This window comes from Coregonus lavaretus, assembly GCF_964263955.1.
Source record: "Coregonus lavaretus genome assembly, chromosome: 36".
Taxonomy (NCBI): Eukaryota; Metazoa; Chordata; class Actinopteri; order Salmoniformes; family Salmonidae; genus Coregonus; species Coregonus lavaretus.
In genome coordinates this window covers 18718257-18740297 of record NC_140023.1, presented here as the reverse complement: position 1 = coordinate 18740297, position 22041 = coordinate 18718257, and the positions used below count along the sequence as shown (strand labels likewise).

General features: G+C 41.0%; 2 protein-coding genes across 5 annotated transcripts in view; one reads left to right on the top strand and one right to left on the bottom strand.

Annotated features, from left to right (window-relative positions):
• LOC311110862 (KH domain-containing RNA-binding protein QKI-like) overlaps positions 1-2581 on the top strand; it is a gene marked incomplete at both ends in the record, with an annotated part of 84948 nt that extends 82367 nt beyond the window's left edge. For 2 of the 3 annotated variants that reach the window (XM_084153459.1, XM_084153458.1), the window contains one exon: positions 2249-2581. In XM_084153459.1, coding sequence (XP_084009585.1) covers positions 2249-2328 — 80 coding nt within the window. Of the gene's footprint in view, positions 1-511; positions 616-2248 lie in introns of those variants that run through there. The other variant, XM_084153457.1, reaches the window with a different exon arrangement.
• Positions 2582-16087: 13506 nt separating this feature from the next.
• Positions 16088-21572, bottom strand: LOC311111050 (uncharacterized protein). Of its 2 annotated transcripts, none has more exons than XM_084153749.1 (2): positions 21482-21572; positions 16088-20190 (listed from the first exon to the last, which is right to left on the bottom strand). In XM_084153749.1, exon 2 carries the CDS (start codon positions 20104-20106, stop codon positions 18706-18708), a length of 1401 nt encoding a protein of 466 aa, XP_084009875.1. In that variant the 5' UTR covers positions 20107-20190; positions 21482-21572; the 3' UTR covers positions 16088-18705. The 2 variants fall into 2 exon arrangements, with proteins under 2 accessions (XP_084009875.1, XP_084009876.1); XM_084153750.1 differs by lacking the exon at positions 21482-21572 and adding an exon at positions 20351-20382.
• Between the last annotated feature and the right edge of the window lie 469 nt (positions 21573-22041).

Below are 22041 nucleotides of genomic sequence, written 5' to 3'. Positions count from 1 at the left end.
AAAAAGCCCTTTAAGTAATGTGTGCATAAATGAACAGGCAGTTAAGTGCTCAACTGGCTCTATGTGAATTACAAGAGGGAGCTGTTTTATTTGGGAAAAGGTCCTTACCATCCTCTCTCCCAGTCCCCGCATACACACGCAGCCCTATAGCTTTGAAAGAGCCACTTTAGAAAATAAGATTAGAAATAGCATATTACCAACACAACGTGACTCCATTAAGAATGCACCCAAAGGCACAGTGTAAACCTGAACTGCTATCAATGCATCAAAATGCCAACAGCAGCTTGTCCAATTGGGTTGAGCACATTCTAGATAGCCAGTCTGTATCGTGTCAGCCAGTAGCCGCCAGCTTTCTGCCCAGTGCAGTTGACCAAGCCTCCAACTGTGTGTCTGGGTGAAGGGAGAGGGGGGGGTGAGTGGGGGTGTTACTGTGAGGGGGGGGGGGGGTCGAGGAGCGGCGGAGCCCAGCGAAGATTTCACCCTGTCTCTCTCTCTTGTGTAACCTATACAGCGTCCTCAAAGGCCGAAGAGCTGCCCCTCTACCTTGGGTTTCAGACCTGTCACTTTCCCATCACTGTGCAGCGAGGAGAGCCCTCCAACCGGCCTCCCTTTTAAAGAAACACCCCCTTCCCTCCCTCCTTCCCTCCATCCCCTCACACAACACACACCCACCTCCTCCTCCCCCCACCCTCCCTCCCCGCCACCACACGTTGGACTGGTCGAGGATCGGCCCTCTCTGAACAACCACAAGCCACATGGGGAAGCCTCGGCCCTTCCTCTTTTAATGTCTGTTCAAAGTGACTTGTGTGTTACTGATCAACCCTTTTTGATTTCCTGTCCTGATGATGATGATATATCTGTGTATGATGATGAGGGAGAAAAAGCACTGAGCCCCACACTGCTGGAGACCCCCCTTGGCCCCCCCCCCCCCCTCACCCTCTCTCTTGGGTGTGGCTCTGGGGCGTCTGGAGGGGTAACATGAGGATGGTGAGGGGTCAGCGGGGGTCGAGATGGAGGGGTTACGGAGCCAAGGGAGTGGTGTGTTGGCGACAAGGCACCTGCAGTTAAAGCATCTACTGTAGGCTTGACAGGCTTTATTCACAAAGTGATTTTAGGACTTTCTGTCCCCACACTGACAGTCTTTACTTCACTCTTATCATAATCTTCAGAGAATGATTATTTCACTCAAAACAACAGTCAGAGAGTGAACAACATGGCCCTTTTTTTATATAACGCTTTTTTGTATAGACTCAAACGGAATGTCCTAAAATGGCTTTGGGAATAGGGCCTGGTGTGTGTTGCTTCTCAAAGGACCTCCAGACACTCCTGGCACTAATTCCCCGTTCCCTTCCTTTATTCTATAGGTGTGGCTTTCCCCACGAAAGGCTAAAAGAGTTTCATGGATCCTTACTGAGCCCCTCATCCGATCTGAGTTTTAACACATATGCGCTTCTGTTTCACAGCGGCCTGTTAATATAATGAACCATGAGCCAGGCCTATAGCAGACAGACAGACATATAGAAAGACAGACAGACTCCCTCACTACTGATGTTTACACTGGCCAAACCTCCCCAAAGAGGCACAGCTCTTTATACCATGCATTATGTGGATGTGGATGTGGATGTGCATCCTGTAAACACACATCCACACATGTATATGTTCACATAACTATACAACTGTTTCACTGACTGTTATGTCTGGGTTTGAAAATCTACACAATACTGTCTCGCTTTACTAATCACTTAATTAATTGCCTTTAAAAAAAAAAAAATAGGAGATGTTAATTTTTTATTACTGCATATGTGCCTAAAAGCTTTCATCTCTGGGCTTTGACCAGGGAGTGAGTGATCAGTATTATATTTAAAACGAATAACTGGAGAGATGCACTTCCTGATGCTCAACCTGAGATTATGTGACTAGTAAAGCTCCCCTCTGTGTGTGCGTGTGTGTGCATACATAAATGCCTAATGTCTGTGAATCTGTAGCAAGGACTCAAGTAAACATGGATCCTTACAGTCAAGGTTACTCCATAGTCACGGATGCTACTAAGTCCAATATTTCTCCTTGTTACAACAAAGTATATGAGTATAATTTGTGCCTTAACATGTATTTCTAATGATTTTTCATAATTTTGTTAGATGTTTGGTCATATATAAACCCTGATGATATGATGAATTGAATTGATGGAAAAGGTGAAGGATGAAATTACCTAATCCTTGTTTTGGTCATGTTGTTGCAATCCGAGCAGGTGCAGTGACTGCTAAAGTTCGAAGGCACGAACTGCGGGTCCATCCTTACCAAAGGATAGTGACCGCAGACAGAGGTTAGTTTAGCTCCTATGCTTTTGTGTTTTATTGCCAATGCCTGCTCACTGTTGGTCCTGATCTGTTTTGCAATATGCACAAATTGTTAAGATAGTTGTCCCAGTTTGTGATGTGATGCAACATACTGCACCCCCTTCTTTGTCTTGGCCTCTGAAAACATTTATTTAGGTGATTCTGAAGAATAGTGACCACAACACAGTAGGGTAATGATGCTTTCACTATCTAGGTAGAGACACAAACACACACACCTGCATTTATAAAACAAACTACTCCACTCCATTATTTCGATGACTTTATGGATCTGACATGATGTTGATGACAAATAATGGACTATACCCCTTCTAAAAGAAAGAAGATACAATTATCTGTGTTTTAGTTTCCGCCTCTGTTGAACGAGAAGGTTGCAATTTTATGCACTTAAGTCTTCAACTCTTTATTAAGTGGATAATGTAACATTATAATTGATCAAGTATGTCCATTTGTATTTATTTGTTTGCGGAAATTACTTTTGAGAATCTGACCCATTTTATTGTCAAAGACAACACAAAAGTGGGTGTAAACCTGTCATGTCATATTTGTTTTTTCACTGTCTAATTGGACTGCAGTAGCTTCCCATTTTTAATACAGTAATTTGGATACAAAATGAAATTGTTTATTTAGTGTCAAAAGTCTCAACAACGGCCTTATGAGTAGAGAGGGATGGACACATGGTTGGCTTTAGACTGGAAATAGCTTATTCTGCAGATAGGGGAAACAAACACAACTGCCAAACCTTTTACTCTCTAAAGTCGACACATTTCCTGCCCTCTTTTTTTAAGTCCATGCAGAACTTTTACTACTCCCACTGAATATTGAGAATAATTGAGGAAGTTATTTGAGAAGAAACCATTTGTGAAGTTCCACAGGCAACTAGGAATTTGCAGGATCTGTAGTCTACAGTGTCTTCTCTTCTTCATCCTTAGACCTCAGTGTGCCTTGTACAGACACACACTGTGTATCATCACATTTACATTTCATTACAGATAATGACTTGTACCCAATCAAGTAAACGGCTGCAATGTGCCAGGAAATGTGATGCCAATGCCAATTGAAAACAGATGACAAGCAGTATATTTATCAATAAGCCTACATTTTAGTGCATACGTTGAAGTAAAAAAATCCAGTGAAATTAAATGTTCAATAACCAATTAATGAATCACCTTTTTTGCTGCTAAATGATGTGGAACAATTAAAGGGATAGTTCACGCAAATTACAAAATAACATTGGTTTCCTGGAAGCAGTCGGACAACACATGCTTTGGTTTAGTTTCCCTGGCACTGTTTCCACAGTAATCCATTTTGTAATTTGGGTGAACTATCCCTTTAACATATAGCACTGTATGTTCATCATGTACAGTCATAGTGTCGCACTTTATACGTTGTTGGACATTGCTTGAATCCTTATACTCTTAAAAAGAAAACATATTTATGACTATCATCAACATTATCCATCACAGAAATCAGTCCAATTCAGTGATATTCTTTACAAAAAAAAGTTCAGATACACACAGTATTTTATACTAACTGTATCTAAGGATATTCAGATTTCACTGTAGATCAGACTGTGAATTGCCTCTGAAAACATTACAGGCCAAATCTGCCCTAAAACAAATAAGTAATGTAAAAAATAACTGTAATATGGAGTTACTTAAGAAGTGCATATTATTACTAAAAGGTCAAACCTTAATCCATAATAAAAATATGATAATGGTAACAGATAGGTAACACTGACAAAATTAATGAGAAACCAACATCAGATAAAATTGCACAAAGGCCTGTATTCAATCAACCTCTTCATAGGTTTGGGCCCATACTCTGATTAACAGTTTTACACCATTAAAAGTTTGGTCAACACTTTATCCAAACATTACGGTAATACAGTGTAATATGATTGACATTTGTGTATCAGTGCAGTTTGGGGGTTGAACCATGAGGCAGGTGGATTGAGTGCAGGCCAACCAGTCAAACCTGTGTGTTAGAGGCAGGGTGTCTCTGATGGAGGCAGGGGAGGAAGCAGGTGTAAAATGGCGTCTGAAATGTGGGCCTCTTTATCAGCTCATATTGGCAAAGATGTTGAACAGTCTCAATATAGTATCAAATAAGTACATTCATTGGGTCTAGAGATTTATACAGTATATTCTGATTTAGATTTTCCTCTGGATATTTTACACTGCATTTGAAAGTGTTTACAACAGCTCTCAACGATACACAGTTTTCTCAAACTCTTAGTACAGTAAGATTTACAGTCTCTTGTCAATCTGGTAAAGAAGTCACACCTTTCTTCTTTCTTTACATCTGTTGAATTTTGCTTCATTTGAAAAGAGAGACTACGGCACAAATCTTATTTTGCACTGAATGATTTTAAAAAGTAAAAAGCATTTTTCATCTCCTCTGCTCCAGTCAGAAGGGCAGACATGTTTAAAAAGTGAAAACTACGACAAACCTCAGATGATGAAATGAAATGAGTAAATTAATACATGTATGATCTAAGCTGAAGAAGTCTTAAACGGACCACTGTGGAGTGGACAGAGAATTCTAGGGTCCACTTTATGGATGAGAAATTGCCAGAGTATGAATGCATTTATGGAAAAAAAATCCACTTGAGACATTTGTTTTATGTTTTACTATAAGCTTCTTTTTATTTTTTGTTGTTGCAAAGAAAATAGTATATACTTGTGGCTTCTTGAAATATATATATAAATATATATATATATATTAAAAATATAAAGCAGGAATGTATATGAAATGTCAGATTTTACTTGTATTTTGCAAAGAAATAGCACAGATTATTCTAGAGGGCTATTTGTAGGAAAGACAAATATGCATCATAGCAGCTTTATAGCACCACTTTAGAAAATGTCCTATATTTTTGAATATATTTTAGGGCTTTTTACAAAAGACAGGACCTTTTCAGAGTTTATATGCAAGTGCATTTTATATTATGTGTCCTGTGAATTGTTTATTGTCTCCTAAGCTGAGGGTACCGGCTGAAGTGACAGCTTTAGCATGCTCACAGCTTAAACTTCCATGGCTAGTATGCTGTTCTAGAAAATACCATGTAGTGTTGCTTTGTATCATTAAGGCAAAGATTTTCATGTTTGTTGTACATAGAAAACATACTTTAAAAAGGCAATAAAAAATTATATTGAGTAAAAAAACTATACACACTGTTTTGGCCCTAAATTATTTTGTCCACAATGATGTGGTCTTCTTGAATTTCTCATTGTATCCTCTCTAAATTAATTTCTTCTATAACAATAAGACTTATTAATATTCATTTCCATCACTACTAGCCGCTTGACTCTTGAACCTCTGAAGGTCTCTAATGACTATTAACAGTCAGTTAGCAATAACTTTACTGACTGTCCAAGAGTATTCCTTCCTCCATCTCATGTTGATCTTTCCCTCTGCCTATATTTACTGTCTATTCACTTGACTGCTACTAACAATTAGACATACTGTTATTGTCTTATTTACATTTCCTCCTTTTTAACATTTGAGCTAAGGGGGGGTGGGGCTGTCGTTCATATTATGTCAAATCATGCTTTCATGATTTTATGACATTGTATTCAAATAGATGAAGAGTTATTCCTGAACTCTTGGATTCAATCAACCCACCATATGAATTGTCCTGTATCTATACAAACAAAAGAATGCATTCCTTTTTTTCCTTTCATTCTCGCTCCTTCGCTCTGGCTTTGGTCAAAGGTGTTGTGAAAGATATGGAAACACATTGTGACACGTAGGTTGGTCAGTTACAGTTATGGAGAAATCGTATGGTGGATTGAATGGATGCAAGGTATAGCTCTGATTAGTTAAGTCATATTGTCATCCTGCTGTCATTAGCTGAGACTAATTTCTATCTCTTTCCTTTCCTTTTTGTTTCTCTCCTTTATTATTTTTCTTTCCTTTCTTGTTTGTTTGTTTCCTAACCCCCCAGCCGCCACTGGCAACTAACCCCTGACCTTCTGACCTCTGAACTCTTCACACATGATGACCTGGCCATTGCCTGGCCGCAGATCAGTTCTCCGGTAGAAAGAAAGAACACATAAAGCAGCCTTGGCTTGTTACAGTCGGTCACGGCACAGCTTCTCATCACCCGAATAATGGACACACTACAATGGCTTGGCGGGCACCTCCTGCCTGCCCTGTCTGCTTAGTAGGAGACTGACCCTGGCTCTAGACCTGCACTGAATCATTGTCAAGCAATAAGGTCTGAAATGCCCCTGAACGAGTCCCCAGCCAGGCAACCTCCAAACACACCACACTCTAAAACACCCTAGTAATGGCTCGTTGGTCGCCTCCTCCGGATTGAAGATGAAGATGGCGACCCCTCCCACCGGCCCAAACCCACCGTACCCATGTCGCCCAGGTGACTTTCCCACTGTCATGGTAACGGAGCTGGCTCTGAATGTATAGCAGCGCGGTGAGGCCTTCTGAGCAGAGTGCATTCACCTCTGTCTCTCCCTCTCTCTCTCTCTCTATCTCTCTCTCTCTCTCTCTCTCTCTCTCTCTCACTCTCTCACTCTCTGTCCACCCATCTATCCTTGCCAACTGATTACCCCTCTCCCTTCACTGACTCTATGAAATCCTGGTTCTGTTATGAAATGGAAACTGGGGGGGGGGGGGGGGGGTCATTTTAGCAGGACTTGAAGAGAGACTAGGGGTCAAACAAAGAGTATCAAGCGTATAGAAGGTAAAGTACCTGTCCCGTTACCTGGCATTGTTGTTGTTTTTCTACCATAAAGGAAAATCTTGCGGTCAACTGTTTGTTTTTTAGGATGTAAAAGCCATGCTTGCCTATCTGCTGTACAAATGTATTGAAATTGTAGATACATGTGTAAAAATGGGGGAGAGAACACCAATGTAAAGAAAACAGACACTTTTATTATACATGGGTGCTCATGGCGAAGATAAATATATATTTTTCAAAAACATAGTCTTTTATACCTTCAAGTATTGTAAAGAGAAATTAACAATTAAACCCTTTATGTCATGAAAACAATCCTGTTTTATTTCTGTGGATGGAGAGGTGAAGACCAAAACAACCTTTCATTTGATTTCGGGGTTGAGCATTTAACTGAAGTGGAAAAACAACAAAGTGCCTTATTATGGTTTCTGATATCTGAATGTGTCATCATCAGCCTTTAAGCAGCAGGCCAGGTCAGTACACACAGTCTGTCAGCCACTGAGATGCCCTAAGATGGAGTCAGTCACCTCAGCCTTGTTGTTACACTAGTCAGACACAGTAGGTCTCCTTCCACCATCATTTAAGTGTGACTCTAGGTAGATACACAAGTCCTTTTTGGTGGCTCAATATAGTAGTAATATTAATAGTATATCAGTTGTATACCAATACTGTCAGAGTCAGTGTCTAGGGCACTTAGACCCTCTGGTACAATGTCCTGTCAATGTCCTAAAGCAGGGATCATCAACTAGATTCAGCCGCGGGCCAATCTTTTCTCGAGTGGATGGTCAGGGGGCCGGAACATAACTACAAATAATTTGTGGCGTGCAAATTGACCGCAAGAAACCCGAACAGAAATTATATTTGACTAAAACATAATTTCAAACCTTGCTTACATTTATATATGATCACAAATATCTCTCTATTATGCATGGTAATAATTTGGAACAGATGTCCAAAATTAAAATCACTTGGAGCTGATTTACTGGTGTTTTTACAGTCTTCGGGGGCCAATTAAAATCCCCTGTGGGCCAAATTCAGCCCTCGGGCCACCAGTTGGGGAACCCTGTCCTAAAGGGACAAATATTATTTAAATGATTATATGATAAAACAGAGCTGTAACATGTCCAGTTCGTGTCTGAACTGAGAAAATGATTGGCCTTGTAGTATTTCACCATGTAGCCTCTGAAACTCTGGTTGTCGTTGTCTGTTGAGGAGGGCTTCAGAGTTCCCCAATTATTATATCCAGTAGTATGCTACTCATGCCAGTTCCAAGGTTTTGCACACAAGGACATCTTGATATGCATCATCTTTACTGTTAGAAGTGTTAGAAGCTGTTAGACTGGACTGCCTTATGTAGGAGTTGTCATTGGCATAGACATCCCACTACCCGTGCAGCTTACATCCCACAACCCTTTACCATGATGTAGCTCTCGACCACCTATCACATTAGATGAGGACGTGTCTGTTTCTGCCCTCCTGATTTACTTCCTATAAAGGACTTTTGGGTCTGTAGTCTCAACGCTGACTCGACACTTGCTGTGTTAATTGTAGGTGAAGGGTTTATGTGATTGTGGTAACTAGTGATTGACTGTAAAGCCTGTGTGTACTTCCTGGTCTGCACCAAAAGATTGCTCCACATCCCCCTCTTTATTTACTATGCAACAGAATGGCCTCTGGTGGTGTATGAAGAGTTTCTGTGTCTCAGATTGTGTCTTCATGTGTGCCATTTTCTTTCAGTTACAGTATTTATTTTTCAGAAATTATTCTGTAGTACAATTGCGTATTATTATAATCAGTAATAAATTATGAATAAGTATGGATTCTCAATAATTATTATGATTATGATTATTGTGATATGTATTATTATAATTGTTATTAGAAGTCATTATTATATGAGATAATGGATTGACTTTGAAGTGAGGCGAATATTAATATTCTACATATAATTTTATTGGTGATAAAAGGATGGTAGCAAACAAATGGTTTCATTGGTTGTGAGTGAAGATATATAACCAATAAACCATGGCATCCCATCCCTTAGTAACGTTACTGTTATGCTATTATCAGAGATCTTTATTTGTGCCATTTTGACAGCATTATTCTTGACCTGGTGTTTTTCTTCTGAGTGTGCAAATCAAGCGTGTTATACTGTAGGATCCCATGCTGTCAAACAACTGATTCTGTTAGTATTTACTCCATGGATTATGTGCAACCATACCCAAATGATTTCCTATGAGAAAACAATATGTGTATTTGCAGCCATTGTTACAAGTTTATAATGTATTTTTCTATCTTATTTTATATGTGTGTAAGAAAAAACATTAAATGACTTGTTTCCAGATTTGAACGACAAAACCAGCTACATTATTTGTTTGATTTGAGATTCTTTGTAGTTGATTAAATCAGTTTTTCTTAATCCTGGTCCTGGAAAGAGGTGCACATTATTATTTTTGCCCAATAACTACACACCTGATTCCTCTAATTATCAACTCATCATCAAACCTTTTATTAGCAAATCAGGTGTGTAGTGCTAGGGCAAAAACGGAAATGTGCATCCCTTTGGACCCAAAGGACCAGCATTAAGAAACACTGCATTAAACTGACTCCTCGATGAAGCCTTATCTCTATTACTGATTCAGATCATTTAAGTTTTTCCTTTCTTCCCATGTTTTGTTGTGACATGTTCGAGTTAGCCAGTAATATTTAATAAATGTTTCCAAACAGACGTATTAACGAAGAACATCTGTTTTATTACCATTCTGAGGGTACTGGATAACTTTAGAAAGAGAGTCTGCCTCTCAAAAGACTATAGGATTTATTATCATGCATCTGTATAATCTAGTGGTAGTTTGCAGCTATGAAGCGTTAGATGACACATTAATCATATCTATGAAGGAATATAGACTCTCTCTTACACCATTAGATTCAATCAAACATAGCAGATGCTTATTTTATAAGCATGTTGTTATCTTAATAGTAAATTATACAACATCCCTCAATTTCAGAGTTTTGAAATAGATTTGAAAAACGTATCTGCTTTGGCCAAAATATTAATCTGTGTTTCATTTCAAACCCTCATAAAATACCCAAGTTGGAAGTAAATATGAGATGCTAAGGTCAATGTTTTTCAGGGTGGCTTTGTTGACTTCACTTTGCTACTCCCCTCTACATCTAGGGTAAAATGATTTACCATAGTTTCTAATGGAAATTCTGTAGATTCATGGAGGGGTCGTATAGAATCCTAGAAAATGTGGACATCCCAGAGGAAGGAAGATCTATCTCACTGGCCTAGAAACCGGAACTATTCTGAGGAGTTTATGGAAAGGTATTGGAGGAAAATACAAGCGGTGGGTGGCACAATTTTGGTAGGTAAACCCCAAGGGTCATAAACAAATTAAACTTGAGGATATATTACTTGAAGAAATACTTTGTAGTGTACAAACACATTTTATATTCAACACTGGCTTAACCAGAAGAACAATGGGAAAGGAGCCTAGTGAGTTGACAAAGTGGTGTTTGTGTTGTTCTCTTGTGAAAATAATGTATCTTATACAATGAAGGACACCACAAACTGGGCTTCGAATAGGTGGTCAAATTACCCCCGATCAGGAGAGGAACACAGTGTGGTCCAGATGTGAGGTGGAGTGCCAATCAATACCCCCACTTCACACTATCTGACATTGGAAGGCATGGAGGATATGTAATTGGGAATTGTGTGATTACTATCGGCTGTCATTTTTAAGTCAATAGAGCATCCTCAGATGCTCAAATATCTCTACTCAAACACACAACAACATCTCTGCACTAGCAACCTGCTGTTCTGAGTTAAGTTATTGTTCTTCTGGTTAAGCCTGTTAACATTTTCCATATACAACTACTTCTTAGCATGGCAACTAGTCTACAAGTCTCCCTCCATCACAAACACACACATACTTTGTCTATATCCATACCCGCACATCCCACCCCTCACCCTTTCCGGGTTCTCATTCTCTTTTTCCCTGTCCTCATCCTCCAATCCGGAGCTTTCCAGGGGAATTGCCATGTCTATCACAGGGTTTAAATTGCCTGGGCTGCAGTGGCCCTCTGCTCTGTGCTGATAAGATGTGCTGGGGTTCCTGGCGGCTATTTGGGGGAAGAAATCGCATCTTGTGTTGCCACCGGGTGTTGAGCCATGAAAGTGTTTGTTTGTGTAGAAGAAGTAAAAACTTGTCACCCAGATCTCTGATTGAGTTGTGGGATTCTGACTCTCTCGCTCTCTCTCATTATGGAGTGTTAAAGTAGATGTGAGGCTCTCTGGGCATCACATTTTTAACTGCTAAGGAGGAGAAATGAGAAGTAAGATGTTGAAGTTCACCCTGCCATAGATCAACAGCAGCTATATCAGCAACACAACCATGTCATGGGGTAGAGGAGGAGAGGAGGAAGAGGAGAGGAGGAAGAGGAGGAGGAGGAGAGGAGGATACAGCAGAATACTGGAGTCTCCGCTGTGTGGATTGATCTGTAAATTGCTTCAGCCACTCCCTGAGAAACCCACATGTTGTGCAGAAACCATGCAGTGATCATAGTGTACTTTGGGCTCAATGTGATTGAAATTTAAAGGCAATGTTCCCTTGTTAGCGGAGACTGCATTGATGGTAAACGCTGCATATGTCGGCTCAATCGGAAATTACCAGAACAGTACCAGACTCTGGTTGTGATACATCAATATTCTGCCCCAGAGTGGGGATCAATCAGATCAGACAGAAGTACTCATCCCACTGCTGCTCTGAATCTGCATATGAGAGAGAGAGAGAGAGAGAGAGAGAGAGAGAGAGAGAGAGAGAGAGAGAGAGAGAGAGAGAGAGAGAGAGAGAGAGAGAGAGAGAGAATGGTTGAAATAATGTTCCTCCTGAACCAGAATCTGCAGACCACAGCCTCCCATCCCCAACTTGGAGCATGCCCCCCCCCCAAGCCCCCCATCAGGCCCCTCCCCTGTCCTACTCCTAATGTAACATAATGGAGTGTGGAGGGGGGCTAATAAGTAGGTACATTTCCTTAAGGGAGGGGTGGGGAGCACAGCACTAGCAGGGAGGATGAAAGCGGAGCTTGCAGGGACTGGGTAAAGAGTCCCGGGAGGGTGTTCAGACACCACACAGGGATCACCTTAGCAAGGCCCAGAGCACTTTTGACCTTCATGCTGACACTGGCTGGGGTCTTGGTCAGCTTTCTGGTGGCGGTTGGGAAGACTGAAAAGTGATGCATTGCGGCACCTTACTGGCGTCAGTCACGTCAATACCATAGTACCATTACCAATTCTTAGCTCCATTAGTCTTTTAAATGTGTCCCCTGGCCACTCTTAGAAAAAGTTATTAAAATATAATGTTATTATAATGCAGCAATCTTTTTAATATGTTCTGTATTCAGTTCACTTCAGTATTTTATAATGGTTTCATTTCCATCTGTTTGAAAATGCCCTTCTCACTGCCTTTGTGTTCTCCAAACAAAGCACATGAAACACATCTGATTGAAAAGGAAAACAATGCCATGAAACACTGTTATCGACATGTGTAGAGTGTGCTGAGCAGAGCTCCCCTTCTCCGTATTTAGCCAAACCTTTGATTTGAACGTGGCTGCAGGGAGACGTTGTAGTCTAAACATCACCTAGAGAGAATGAGCTCCACTTGATTGTGAGAGTGAGTAATTAGCTTCTTGCTTATCTAATACTTTTGCCCTTTGTTTGGCACTTGTTGGTTTTCACCTCATTAAATCAGCCTTATCAGGGATTGGCACGATGCTGTTGAGCTGTGAGAACATGTTAACAGGGTAATATGTTGTTTGTTTGTTTGTTCTTCCTGCCTGCAAGGGAATTTAGGGCTCTATTCAATCTGTTCAGTGCATTCAGAAAGTATTCAGACCCCTTGAATTTTTCCACATTTTGTTTCGTTACAGCCTTATTCTAAAATGGATTAAGTTGGTTTTTTTCCTCATCAACCTACACACAATACCAAGTAATAACAAAGCAAAAACAGGTTTTTAGAAATGATTGCACATCTAATTAAAAACAATAATGAAATATCACATTTACATAAGTATTCAGACCCTTTACTCAATACTTTGTTGAAGCACCTTTGGCAGCGATTACAGCTTCGAGTCTTCTTGTGTATGACAAGGTTGGCACACCTGTATGTGGGGAGTTTCTCCCATTCTTCTCCGCAGATCCTCTCAAGCTCTGTCAAGCTTGGATGGGGAGTGTCGTTGCACAGCTATTTTCAGGTCTCTCCAGAGATGTTTGATTGGGTTCAAGTCCGGGCTCTGGCTGGGCCACTCAAGGACATTCAGAGACTTGTCCCGAAGCCACTCCTGCGTTGTCTTGGCTGTGTGCTTAGGGTCGTTGTCCTGTTGGAAGGTGAACCTTCACCCCAGTCAGGTCCTGAGCGCTCTCGAGCAGGTTTTCATCAAGGATCTCGCTGTACTTTTCTCCATTGATCTTTCCCTCGATCCTGACTAGTCTCCTAGTCCCTGCCGCTGAAAAACATCCCCACAGCATGATGCTACCACCATGCTTCACCGTAGGGATGGTGCCAGGCTTCCTCCAGACGTGACACTTGGCATTCAAGCCAAAGAGTTCAATCTTGGTTTCATCAGACCAGAGAATCTTGTTTCTCATGGTCTGAGAGTCCTTTAGGTGCCTTTTGGCAAACTCCAAGCAGGCTGTCATGTGCCTTTTACTGAGGAGTGGCTTCCGTCTGGCCACTCTACCATAAAGGACTGATTGGTGGAGTGCTGCAGAGGTGGTTGTCCTTCTGGAAGGTTCTCCCATCTCCACAGAGGAACTCTGGAGCTCTGTCAGAGTGACCATTGGGTTCTTGGTCACCTCCCTGACCAAGGCCCCTCTCCCCCGATTGCTCAGTTTGGCCAGGCGGCCAGCTCTAGGAAGAGTCTTGGTGGTTCCAAACTTCTTCAATTTAAGAATGATGGAAGCCACTGTTTTCTTGGGGACCTTCAATGCTGCAGTCATTTTTTGGTACCCTTCCCCAGATCTGTGCCTCGACACAATGCTGTCTCAGAGCTCTACAAACAATTCCTTCGACCTCATGGCTTGGTTTTTGCTCTGACATGCACAGTCAACTGTGGGACATTATATAGACAGGTTTGTGCCTTTCCAAATCATGTCCAATCAATTGAATTTACCACAAGTGGACTTCAATCAAGTTGTTGAAACATCTCAAGGATGATCAATGGAAACAGGATGCACCTGAGCTCAATTTTGAGTCTCATAGCAAAGGGTCTGAATACTTATGTAAATAAGGTATTTCTGTTATTATATTTTTAATACATTTGCAACAATTTCTAAAAACCTGTTTTCGCTTTGTCATTATGGGTATTCAACCAGATTAATGGGGAAACAGGTATTTTGCATTACTGTAATCACACCATGCAGGGCCTTCAGTATGTGGGGAAACTAGTGGAAGAGGATGACATCGAAAAACAAAGGATGGAAGATGATCATATGCTGATAAATACATACAAATTACTGGAAATATAAGAACATTATTGATGTCAGGTTCTCTTTACTGCACAAACCAATAAATGATGGAAAAACTGTCATTTTCATTTCTCTCTACTGGCATGTGGTAACAAGTAGCATTCATTATTCAATGAGGGAAGTGAATGAATAGGTCCTTACTCTCCAAAGCAAGAGTGAGCACAGGCTGGATCCAACTTAAAACTCCTTTGTTCAAGAAAAAGGCCCATAAATGAGTGCTTACAAATTTGTTTTCTAAGGTGTCCAAATTCCTGCTGATCCACCCCCTCTCTCTCACCCTCTCCTCTATCTCATGTCCTCCACACTGGTCTCAAAGAGGAACTGACGCCCCACAGCTCTGTTTTCCTGTTTCCACGGAGACCATGCCTCACTGGGGTCCTGGGCTTGAACTTTTTTTTTTTTGCATTGGTCGGCTCCCAATAATGGAGCCCAAATGAGACAGGAAGGGCACAGTGGAGGGGGGTTTCGGGACCGGGATGGGGACAGAGAGAAGTAAGCAACAAAAACATTCAGAAATGCATTCATAATGACATCACTACCATTTCCCACAGCCGTTCTCATAGAGCGAGCCCTCTGCCTTCATTCATTGGCTCGGAGTTGGCGTTTCAGGAGCCCGGGAGGCCTTCTCTCCCCTCATCTCAATGCCCTTTTTGTTGCGGAACACAGAGCTCGTTTCTAGGCCCACAGAAAAGCCTGGGTAATTTAGTTTGGGGTTGCCAGGAAGTCTGAGTCCTCTAGCCTGGCAACAATGGCAAATGTTATTGCCTCACTTCGAGGGCCCAGAAACTCCACAGCTGCAAAGCCTGAATTCTAATAGATTTTTTTTTTTCTCTCTCGCTCTGTCCTTACAAATTCCTTCGAGTGGTTGTAAAGTAGCCTGACAGAATGAGAGGAGCACTTTTCTGGGTAGGTGTGGGTCCCCTCAAGGTTTTAGTGTGCTATAGTTGTCTGATTTAAATTGCTGTCTTTCTAAATGTGACAGAGGTTGTTGTCTGATAAGCTGTGCCCATAGATCTAGATAGAATAGTGTTTTACTTACTATTTATGTAGCAGACATTAATCTGAATCAACATAAATCAAGAGGAGCAGTGAGTAGGATTCCCATCGGACAAATAGCCTGGGTCCCAGTCTGTATAGCTATGATTCCACTCCTTGCCATGCTAAACATGTTTGGCAATGACACGGAGTACAAAGAGTGGAATGTTAGCAAAACAGGTTCTGGATTTCAGGCTGTGAGACAAATACTATTCTTTGCATATCTTTTACACACTCTTCAATCCGTATTGCGGAAATTCAGATTGAAATTTAAAGGCAATGTTCCTGCGTTAGCGGAGACTGCATTCACAGTAAACGCTGCAGATGTGGGCTCAATAGGAAATTAAACTTTACATTTCTAGCGCCCCAACTGTAACATTTGGGGCGATACAGATTGAATTGAGCCCTAAATGTTCTTATAGCCCTGTGAGCTATTTTTGGAAGCAGATAAAAGAAAACAAATGTATTTTAAAGTGGAGTTAGTCAATAAACATTTTAATTGTCTTAAATAGGAGTAGAAGACCAGATAAATAAAATCAGTGCAAAAACAATTCTCGAACAATTTAATTCAATTTCGTTAAAGGAAGAAAAATGTATTCCGTTTCTGTAACAGGTCAAGCTGTGAGTGGCTTCTTTTTTAAAGTGTTTTGCTGCTCTCTAGTGGGGAGATATTAAATCACAGGTGAATTACCAACAGTAACTGAACAATTTAACTCACTGAACATAAACCACAAAAAAAAATATCTACTCATTAGTCAAGAACCAAACTGAATAGTGGTAACGCACAATTGAGTTATCACTTAACTGATTTAGTTGTTCCAATATTCTGTAATCAACCATAGGTCTACTCATTTTTAAATATATCCAGGACATCATGGACCATTTCTTTCATGAATGGTTTATTACAAAAACGCAAGACAAAACATGTCAACTGTATTCTAATGGCAAACACAATACAAAAAACATACACCTCTCTATAGGATGTAGGTCCGCTGCATCAAAAAATTAAATAATGACAGCGAAAAAGAAAACGATATGAGTTTCAGAATCCAAAAGGCAGAGATTGCTGAAAAACAAGAGAGGAGAATATTGTTTGCCACTGGAGAAAAAAGGCCAGAACCACAACAGAAAACCAAACCAAATAAGGTACGTTTTGAGGGGAACCAGGGGAATCTAGCTCTTCAAACAAAAAATAACAAAAAAACATTAACTTACATAAATACAGGGAAAGTACCAAGCTTTTCTCATCATTTTTTCATCTTCAATTATCATTGTGGGTGTAATAGACTGGGTCTGTGCTTGATACATGCCTCTACACACTTTCCCTAGGTGTCATTTTCAAGAAATAAGAAATAAATAGAGGTTAGATGTCACAATTAAATTCCAATTCAAACAGTAAATGGTATTCACAAGGTCAAATGTTGATAATTGTTTAGAATACCCTGGTTGTGCTTAAAGCAAATACAAACATCAAACAGGAGATAAGTTGAGCACTTTCAACTGATATTTGAACAGTTTAACTGGAAAAGAAAATCCATCTCGCTATGCATGTACACAAGCATTATTTGAAAGCTTTGGTGATATACAGTAAGTAGTTGACAGCACTTGATAATATTTCTGTGAATAGTAATGGATTTTGTGAGAGGTACATCTGAAAAGGTGGAACTTTGGGGCAAACGGGGAAGGCTTTGCCAGCGAAAAGATGTTTTCAACTATAGCCACTGTGAATCACATTCACTACCATTTAAATTGCACCTTTGTTCCCAATTCATAAATAAGTAGTGCAGTTTCCCCTACAACCTCAATAGACAAATACTTGTACAAAATATGAAATCCCTAATCCCAGGAATATTTGAGGGTATTTGTCAAAATACACTGCATATATTAAATATCTCAATTATTCTCACTTTCAAACGCAAATGTTTTACACACACGCACAGCAGATGTAAAAACGACATATTGTAACTATTCTCAAGTTATATTCATCATGCATACATTTATATGGAGTCAATTTTATACTTTGTGGTAATTGCAGTCAGTATATGTTGACAAATACCAAATATAGTATTTTCAAGTTCTAAGGATCTGATTGGACTTCATATTTCGACATTAAAATCCTTAAATCAACAATCTGAATGTTCATCTGAACTCTGTGTAGTAGAAGAAAACTAAACGGTCTAAGCATTCATACTACATAAAAACTTGGTTGATCACTCAATGCTAGTAGTTTTTTTTTTTAAAGACGCAAAAAATGAATTATCCCAAATATATAGAAATAAAGATGTGTCTTTAGTTTCTTTTTTTCATTTCACCACTGTGTTGTCATTGAGATCATTAAACAAGTGATGTTGAGTAGGGGACGGGAAAATAACACTTGCCAGTTTTCTGATTGAAGGATTAATTTTAGCACATTTATTGGAAATGCCTGGATTCAATCAACCTTGTTTAGTTTCTCATAAAGTACTTAATTGTTTTGATTTTATTGATGGTTGGTTTGAGCATCATAGATGAATTGCATGAACTGAACAGATACAGTAAATCTTGAAGATAAACCATAGAAGCTTGATTGAACCAGAGACTATGTGTGGTGTCGTGCAGACATCACATGAATCCCCTGGAGGCCAAATCCTGATTTAGTTTGATGGCAAGGTTCATTTTGACCCTTTGTCATGTCACGGAGATAAAAAAAAAAGAAAAAAGATTATATACAGAAAAAGACGAAATGGGTTTGCTCAACAGCAGAAGCATTTTATAGCAGTTTTGTTTTCAGATGGTACGGTATACTTCACATCTGGCGAGACTCTAGCAACACTTTCACCCTAACCCTGTAGCTAACCATGAACAAAAGGGAATGTGAACTAAATAAATCTAAATATTTATTTGCATGGGCAGCAGACGACAACACGGTCAGTTTAATCTAGGAAAAAATATGTAATTTGCTGATACCATACCATAAGTCATCATCACACACTTTATATACTCAGAGTAATGCCAATTCTAGTCCGAAACGAGATCCCCAAAAACCCTCCCAACCCCTGAAAGCCAGAGTAGTAAGCTGTGTGTGGGCAGTCGAGAGCAGACCACTACTGCTCTCACTCAGAGTCTGAATCAATTGGTGCCATCTCATCTATGCCCTTCCACTGGCGCTGGTGGGCCTCCTCGGCGTGCTGCCGCTTGTGCCTCGAGTAGCTAGACGAGTGCACAAATGTCTTGTTGCAGGTGGTGCATTCGTACTTGCCCCCTGTGGAGTGAGATCTCTCATGGTGGTGGAGGTTGGACAACCTGGCGAAGGTCTTTTTACAGTAAGAGCAGCTGAACTTGTCTCCCTTGTGCATTTGCTGGTGCCTGGCGAGGCTCTGCGCTTGGCTGAAGCGCTTGTCACACTGCTCGCATGCATATTGTCCTTCCTCTTCCTCAGAGACTGATGTTTGGTGCTGCCGCTGGCGCTTAGCAGCTCTTGACCGCTTGTTCTTCTTGCAGAGGGTGTAGAAGTTGGGTTTGTCCCTCGAGCACAACTTGAGGCGTATTTTCAAGTCTGAGGACTTGGTGAGACTGTCTTTACCATGGGCATAGTTATTCAGAAGGTCCTTGACATGAGAGACCTGGTGTTTCGAGAGACCAATGGAGTTCTTGAAGGTCATGTCACATTGTGTACATGCGTAGAACTTCTCTCCAGGGAGGTTCTTCTCGATCGGGAACTTCTTTTCGCCAGGGATCTTCTTCTCGCCAGCCTGCTTTTTCTTTTTCCTGTTGCCAGTTGGGCGACGGACATAACTGATTTCTGCAGGTAGGACACCAGAGGGAATACCTTTCCCTTTTTTGTGGATGAGCCTATGACGCGACAAGCTGGAGCTGTGGTTAAAATCCTTCCCACAGATGTTGCATGGGTAAACTCTCATGCCCCGATGTGTTCTCATATGAGTGCCGAGAGCTCTTCTGCTTTTGAATCGCATTGCACACTGCGTGCATTTGTATTTGTTCCCCTCAGCTGACCCTGTATCCGTTTGCTTGTTTGGGGGTAGGGGTGCCTTTCCTGTGTGCAATTGCTGGTGTCTTGAGAGGCTTGAGGAATGACTGTAGCACTTCCCACAGTAGTTGCAGCTGTAATTTCCCCCTGGTGAGCTATATTCCCCTTTCTCTGAGCCTGAGTCAGAGCCATCTCCAACAGGAACCAGCTGGCTACTCCCTGGCTCAGTGTGGTCATCCTCGTCTGAGTCGTTTACTATGACACTCTGTTCTGCAATGTCACAGCCAGGGAACTCCTCCTCATACTGGGCAAAAAAGGGCTCGTCTGGCTCTGCCTTCACCTGCTCCAGATTAAGGCCAGACCCCTCATCCGCCTCCTTTTTCACACAGGATATTGTGAACTTGGACCCAACCTCTGCCCACTTGACAACATATTCTATGGGTTGGGTGTCCAGTTCCACTGTGATGAAGTCTGCCCCAAGTGCGTCCGGTTCAGACGATGTCAAGTCAGTCTCTGAGTCCTCCATTTGACCAGACCCTAAACGTCAATGTGTGTAACTTGTGGTCTTGTTGTAATTACAGGGTCAATAGTACAATAGATTCCACCACTCCTAAAAGAAAGAGAGAAAACACGTCAAAACTGCTGTCAGCTGAGAAATTAAAAAAGAGCCTAGCTAGATAGCTGTATTTCGTCATAACAAATTAACATCACATCCAATATCACAAATAAACAAGCACGCTTGAATATCACAGGTTAAAACATTGACATACTTGTACTTTCACTATCGAAACGTGGAGTTGAATTGTGTGCACATTAACCGAGGAAGTGCTTTGCATTACGTTGACTGGAGGAAATGAAACAAAAAACGACTGCTTCTGTAGGTGTGGTGCTACGTTAAACGTTTGTATGTGCAAAACATCACAAATTATTCATTAGAGACTGTTAGTTAATACACTACATTTGAGGATGACTTACGCCACAATTACAAAAAAATACCAGACAAAGCAGCAACAATAAACAGGAAATACAGTAAAGTCTGGGATGAGCACAATGCATTATGGGAGGGGATTACATCGGCTGTAACTAAAAGGCCGCATTAGAACAGACAGATGTATAAAAAATGCTTGCTTTCTTGTGCCTAAAACATAATCAAATCCTAAAATGACATCCTAAAACTATAGTGAATGACAAAGCAACATTGTCGCAGGGCGGATGCCGGTAACTATATCGACCAAAGAGAGCGTGTAATGTATGTTTTATTAATTCCGCATTTCTAGCTCAGAAGTCGCTCTGGCTCAGACTACACACGAATACACAGTTGCGTGAATTCATCCCCCCCCGCCATAAAAATAGCACCGAACATTCACCATGGACACTGTTTTTTCGTATTCATGCATTATTCAATTGATTTTCTCAGACAAATCTTTGTCTATTGATCAAGCAGCATAGTACTGATCATAGAACGCATAACACATTAAACAATGAACATGTCTACAGTCACTGATCATGTGGATCATCTTGGAAGGTTGACAGGCTCAAGTACAGCATCGATGACACATGCAACTAAAGGGCATAAAACGAGAGCCAATGCTCGAGAGTTGGCTTCATACGATTTTCCACATCAGATTCAGTGTAATCAGAAGCCCCCCCCCCCCCCCCCCCGTTACGAGATGGAATTTTTTGGACAGGAATTGCCACCAAACCGTGGCCCGAACATATCACCCGGCATTATACTCATTGCAATAGACATGGCAAGATGGCTATATTTCGCATAACCAAGACGTTGTATCATCATTTTTGTAAATTGTAAGGTTGGTTATGTAGCCAAGTTTGACGTATGAACAACTATACCGATTTAAGCGATGGTGCAAGTTAATAATGGTCTCGAGATTACTATTTACCGGGCTTTTATCCTTCTAGATTCGTTGTCTTGACCCTCGACGAAATGAGTCGATTCTGCCGCACCTCTGTCAGATCACAACCAGCGTCCACACGGATATCAACCCTTGGCAATGGCTGCGTATCGTCACTGATTTTAAATAATGTGGATTGTCTTAACGCGTTGAAGGACCGTGTGTGGCAAGCTAGCCACATGCATTTTCAATCCAATATATATACCGCTCCTGCGCAGCATGCGTTGTATCTCGAATTTCATTGGGCAATGGACCAGAGAGGAACACACGTCAATGGACAGGACATAGCATGCGCAGGGTGTCGTGAAAACTGTTGCGAACACTATTAAAACAGTAAAATGATTCGCCTTCAGTCCATTACTAGCTAAAATTAAATGTAAATATTAGAGATTGTTAAATGAGAGCGTAATAACATCCACGCTTTCCTTTTCGAACCACCTAATACCAGATGTATTGTCGAGCCAAACAAAGGACATCAACCCTTGGCTTTACGGCTTTTTGAGTGACGTCATGTGGTGGATGCAGAGACGAAAGAGGAAGCGAGACAC

Excerpts from the sequence above, each read along its gene's own strand:
- LOC311111050 (XM_084153749.1), bottom strand. The coding sequence starts at position 20,106 with ATGGAGGACTCAGAGACTGACTTGACATCGTCTGAACCGGACGCACTT.